Below are 6,000 nucleotides of genomic sequence, written 5' to 3'. Positions count from 1 at the left end.
AAGTGTAACTGATGGAGTGCCATCTGCCTGAGTCTGCAGGCAGCCTGAAACTAAAGCTTGGAGAGGTGTGAACCGTAGCATGAATCTCAATGGTGCATTTAACACTGATCTGGGGAGCCAGGCCAACACCACCCCAGCAGGGGGCCCTGTGTGTGGGTGGAAGGGGCAGAAAGCCCCCAGTTAAGCAGATAGCCCCTGCTTGCTGGGGCAAATATTAGGGTGCACCCCCTTTCAGTGGCCCCTGCTGCTACTCCTGCAAGAAGGGAATGGCAAGTCCCTGATTTGAGAGGAGGGGCTCCTGCCACTCCAACTGGGGGGTGGGGCTACAGGTCTCTGCCATGGCAATGTCTAGAGTGCAATTAAACCCTGGACATTTGACTCAGGCTAGAGTCTGCGCCCCAGCGCAGATATCTACAGGGCCGTTTTACAGCCCCACAGCCCAAGTCAGCTGACACGGGCCAGCCGCGGGTGTTTAACTGCCTTAATCCAGCCCTGGGCTTCAGCAGTGGCAGACATTGCTTTACGCCTCGGTCCTGACGCAGGGGGAGCGTTATCATGGCCTTCACCGTCTACAGTGCAGAAGCAGGTCCTCTTGCCTGGCTGCATGAACTCAGGCTGACCGAGCCTGGGCTGCTACCCCTGTACCTCACAGGGCGCTGGCACCTGCAGCTGTCCGAAGAAAGCTCCACCACTCGCCCTACGGCTGTGTGCTGTGTGCTGTACTAAACTGTATAACTAGCCGAAAACTAGTTCTGGACGTGTGTGTACCCCTGCCCAGCGCCCCTCCCCCCAACACACAATCCCAAACCAAAGGGAGAAACTAGACACGAAATACAGAATTGGAACAAGTGATCCTCAGGGCCCTTCTTCGATAAATAAACAGTGCTGACAGAACCCAAATGAATGAATATTAAAACAGCCATTTGCAATGATCAATGTTTCAACATTATTATATACATAGAGCTCTCCGGTCAACCAACTCCCTTGAAAGAAATGCTAGATTTGAAAAAGAAAAGGTGGTGGTGGGGGTGTCAGAAAGCAAACAAGCCTCTTATTGTGGCCAGTGAAATGAGGACAACGTTTAGTTCCTTCACAGTGCACCACTCCAGTTGTCTAGCGGGGGCAGCTGGGCAGGATTTCTAGGAATGAGCTGGGGTGCCAGGATGTTGGACTCTGAGTGCCCTCCTTTGCTGTTCTGTGTCCGAGTCTGCCCCGGGGTGGGCTACAAAGTGGTCCTTCCCTTTGTTAGCTCCCCGCTTGCCCAGGACATATTGCCGAGGGTTGATCGTATTTCGCTGCTGCACAGTCCCCTGAGGGAGGCGGAGGCCGCCTGCCTGCGTTACGTGTTTCAGGAGCGTCACTCACGCAGCATGACTGCCGTGAAGGATTAATTTTACAACAGATCCCACGCTAGACTAACGTCACGTTCCGTGCACTGACGTGTATGTGCTTAGCTGTCGCTAGGCACGGCCCCACCCCATTAGTTTCATTTTAAAATGAACCAAGAGCAGGAAAGGAAAATCATTTTCTCTTTTTTCGTCTTACGGTAGCCTACTGAATGCAAGAAGATTAGGCAACACTCTATGCTGAGGCCTCTAGCTCACCCTTCAGCAAACGCGTCCTACTGTCCAAAGAAAAACCTTCCGTGTCAGGACTCGCTCCTCTAAGAACCAGTAGCTGAGTGTGCTCCCATAGAGTTCAGTGCAGCGCAGACTAACGGATTAACTAGCAAGCCGGGGCAAACCAGCGGTGGGGGCAAAGTTCTAGTTCACCAGTAGGAGCGAGATTCTTTTAACACAGTGTTGCGTAAAACAAAGAAGAGTTGGAGGATGACAAGATGTAGGATGTGTGCACCATAAACCATCAACCCACTTTCCTGTCTTTCCAGTATCCAGCACCAGCATGTGTGTCTCCTGGGCGTCCGAGCTGCTGTGGTTTTCTGCACTGCAGAGAGCTGCACAGGTGGTTCTTCCTCTCTGCTGAGCCTCACAAGTGGTTGTTCTTGGACAGGTAAGCGATCAGCGCCACGGCAACCCCCACATAGATGCCAGTTCCAATCGTGATTGACAGCACGGCCAAGAAGAGGGCTCGCCGGGAGCTGGAGCTTGCTTGGTGGAAGTCTCCCTTGGCCACTGCTTTGTTCGTCTGAAAGATAAACCCACAAAAACTGTATTTATTGACCCTGAAAATGAAGTGGACACACTCCTACACTACGGAGACGAATCTTACGATTCATAAATCAGTAACTCCATTAAGTTCCACTCAGAAGCTGATAACTTGCAAAATCTGGGCCTAACTGGGTGCTGCTCTGGTCACATCACAAGACCTAATTAATTTAGGAGATCAAATCTCATTTTCAAAGGGGCCTCTTTTGGCTTTCACTTTGGCCTCGACCTTAACAAAGCAGGGCAAAGCAGCTCTAAATGTTCTCATTACCGTACCACTGTTGTGCCAACCACCAGCATATATTTATTACTGGCAAATGATTACCATAATTAGTGGGTACAATAGAAAGCAGTTACGCGGCCCTCATCTCTCTTATGAGTGAGTTGTACTGTTCCACAATGAATGGCCACACTGGGGACATGTAAGGTATGGGGGCGGAGGGGAAGGATTTGTGGGCATCAAATGGAACATTTCATGGGACGCGCCCTGAGGTCATTTCTCCATTTCCACATGCAGTGTCCGAGGAGCAGTTTAAGAGCTGGGAACCCAAAGATCTACCGAAACGTGAAAATCACAACTGGCTCCTCTCAGATGGCCTCCAAGTGGCTGACGCGCTTCCTGCTTCACACGCTTGCTGCCAGCTGCCAGACAAACGTTCTCGCCAACCTGGCCAAAGCCGCTGCAGACAGTCACTCCACACGGCTTGGGGAGAAGCGCCAGAGCCGTGCTGCTGTGGGACAGCAGGTTTGCAGCTGGAGGCTTTGGGTACTCCCATTAACCGGCAAGGTTATTGCTCCTGTGCATAGGTGCTTTGCAGAACTGGGGCCATATGGGTGCTTCTCCCTTGGTTTGGCTGCATAACACTGTATTTAGCTGCTTGATCCCCAGCCTCAGGGACCTACAGGCTGACCCTCACCTCGATCCCCACCCCTGACAGCGGCAGGGGAGGCACTGAGTATGCTCGGACGTCTCTTTCCCTAGCTGACTCGACGGCTCAGAGGCACAGTCCAAAGCTGATGGGAATCATCCCACTGAAACCAGGCCACTGAATTCTTCCCCTGTCTGCCCTAGAAAGCTACATGACAAGGACGCTGGATGGGAAGCGGCAAGGCTGAAAAGCGCTCCTTTGATTACTGCAATTCCATTTGCTAACAATGAAAACCAAGAAGACAATGTCTCAACAGCATCCTTTCCCTGTTCAGAGAACTACTCCGTCCACCCCACGCCAGTGACACACGAAGGCCCAGATCCTCAACGCCATGGGAGTAGGCTCCTAGAGACCAGTGAGGATGTGGGACTTTGCCTCATTGACCGCAGTGGCATTACTCGTGTGCTTAACATTACACATGTGTTTAAGTGCTTTGCTGGGTTGTGACCCGTCAACCATTAGTTTCAGCAGCAAGGAGTCCTGTGGCACCTTATAGACTAACAGACGTATTGGAGCATGAGCTTTCGTGGGTGGCTACCCCTCTGATACTTGCAACCAGTAGTTTGTATTTTAAAATTACCTTCCTCCTAGGAACCCTGGATATGAAATGGTGCAGTGCATGGGCTGGCCCCCCATGCAGAATTTTTAAAGTATATTTATTAGTAGGCTGAGCAGAATTCAATTTTACAGTATTGATGGTTATTTTTAAGCATATTTAAATGTTCACAGTTGTGGGCAATTACTTGGGGGTCAGACAATTATTTAGTGACAGGAGATGCTGAGATTCAAAAAGTGAAAGCTTTATAACTGTTAAAACACAAATTGTCATCATCACGTGTCAAAATATACAAAGTAAATCTCCTTCAATCAAAATACATTTTCAAACCGCATTTTTCTCACTTTGCCTGTGTGTACATTTTAATTATTAGCAATGGAAATATTTGTTGGTTGGCCTGGGTACGGTGAAATTAACATTTACCAATAAAAATGGAATCCTTCCAAGTCTAATGATGATCACACTATTATTTATTATTTGTACTGCCCGACCACCTAGGAGCAGCAGCAAAGAATGAGAGGCTAGACAGTGTGCAACCATGGAACCAAAAACCCCAGTCCCTGGCCCAGGTCAATAAACAGTTAGAAGAAGAATGGTATCACAGGGCTGACTCATAACAAGACCTACCTCTTATCCAGTGCTTTTTGTCACTGGATCTCAAAGCGCTTTACAAATGAGCTCAGTGTTGTTATCACCATTATACAGATGGGGAAACTGAGGCACAGAGCAGTGAGGTGACTGATCAGACCAGTGGCAGAGCTGGGAACAGAATCCAGGTCTCCAGAGGCCCAACATGGTACTCTAGCCACTAGGCCACACAGCCTCCCAAATGGCATCTGTTACTCTGTGGGCTTCATGTTTCACTGGCAGACTTAGCCTTGTCAGTCAATTACAATATAGCTGGTGGGGGGAGGGGGAAGGAGGGGGAGGGGCATAATGAATGCTTCGATTATATTTCTCGGTGCACAGACACTCTGTTTTTGACACGTCTCTGCCCGTCTCTAGCTTTCAAACCGCTTCCCGCTACGCTGGTATTTCTCTTTTTACCATCTTGCTCCCTGAAGCAATTATGAGCAGCCAAATGCCAATCCACGGAGCTGACAAAAAGGCTGCTGGCCATTACGTAGTGACTCTATTAGGAGAAAAGACGGTTACTCACCTGTAGTAACTGGTGTTCTTCGAGATGTGTTGCTCCTATCCATTCCATGTAGGTGTGCGCGCCGCGCGTGCACGGCTCTCCGGAACATTTTTACCCTAGCAACTCCGGCGGGCCGGCTGGCGCCCCCTGGAGTGGCGCCGTCAAGGCGCCCCTTATATACCTCAGCCGGCCCGTCCGCTCCTCAGTTCCTTCTTGCCGGCTATTCCGACAGTGGGGAAGGAGGGCGGGTCTGGAATGGATAGGAGCAACACATCTCGAAGAACACCAGTTACTACAGGTGAGTAACCGTCTTTTCTTCTTCGAGTGATTGCTCCTATGCATTCCATGTAGGTGATTCCCAAGCCTTACCTAGGCGGTGGGGTCGGAATGAGACGTGGCGGAGTGTAGCACCGCAGAGCCGAAGGCTGCGTCGTCTCGGGACTGCTGCACCAACGCATAATGGGAAGCGAAGGTGTGGACGGAAGACCAGGTGGCCGCTCGACAGATGTCCTGGATGGGAACGTGGGCCAGGAAGGCGGCTGATGAGGCGTGCGCCCTTGTCGAGTGTGCGGTGAGCCGGCACGGGGGGACGCGAGCAAGTTCGTAGCACGCCCGTATGCAGGATGTCACCCAGGAAGAAATCCGTTGAGATGAAACAGGCTCGCCTTTCATGCGCTCCGCAATTGCGACAAAGAGCTGGGAGGAACGCCGGAAGGACTTAGTTCGGTCAATGTAAAAGGCGAGGGCCCTACGGACGTCGAGGGTGTGGAGCTGCTGCTCACGAGGTGAGGCGTGCGGCTTTGGAAAGAAGACCGGGAGGAAGATCTCCTGATTAAGATGAAAGGCCGACACCACCTTTGGGAGGAAGGCCGGATGTGGCCGAAGCTGCACTTTGTCCGCGTGGAAGACGGTATATGGGGGACCCGCCGTCAGGGCGCGGAGTTCGGATACTCGTCTGGCGGATGTGATTGCCACGAGGAAGGCCGTCTTCCAGGTGAGATGGAGGAGGGAGCAGGAGGCCATGGGCTCGAAGGGCGGGCGCATCAGCTGGGTGAGAGTCAGGTTCAGATCCCACGTAGGAGCCGGCGGCCGCACTTGCGGGTAGAGGCGGTCCAACCCCTTGAGGAAGCGGGCAACCATGGGGTTGGAAAACACGGAGCGACCATCTACAGCAGGCCGGAAGGCCGAAAGCGCCGCCAGGTGTACCCTCAG

The 6,000-nt window shown here is 51.8% G+C and overlaps 1 protein-coding gene across 5 annotated transcripts in view; it reads right to left on the bottom strand.

The window, feature by feature from the left end:
- Nucleotides 1-391: 391 nt before the first annotated feature.
- The window catches only part of SYNDIG1 (synapse differentiation inducing 1), a 149,266-nt gene continuing 143,657 nt past the window's right edge, over nt 392-6,000 (bottom strand). For all 5 annotated transcript variants that reach the window (XM_045009249.1, XM_045009254.1, XM_045009253.1 and 2 more), the window contains exon 4: nt 392-2,145. In XM_045009249.1, coding sequence (XP_044865184.1) covers nt 1,987-2,145 — 159 coding nt within the window. In that variant the 3' untranslated portion in view covers nt 392-1,986. The remainder of the gene's footprint in view (nt 2,146-6,000) is intronic.

Source organism: Mauremys mutica, chromosome 3, assembly GCF_020497125.1.
Source record: "Mauremys mutica isolate MM-2020 ecotype Southern chromosome 3, ASM2049712v1, whole genome shotgun sequence".
In the NCBI taxonomy this organism is placed as follows: domain Eukaryota; kingdom Metazoa; phylum Chordata; order Testudines; family Geoemydidae; genus Mauremys; species Mauremys mutica.
This window is presented reverse-complemented; position numbering and strand designations above follow the sequence as displayed.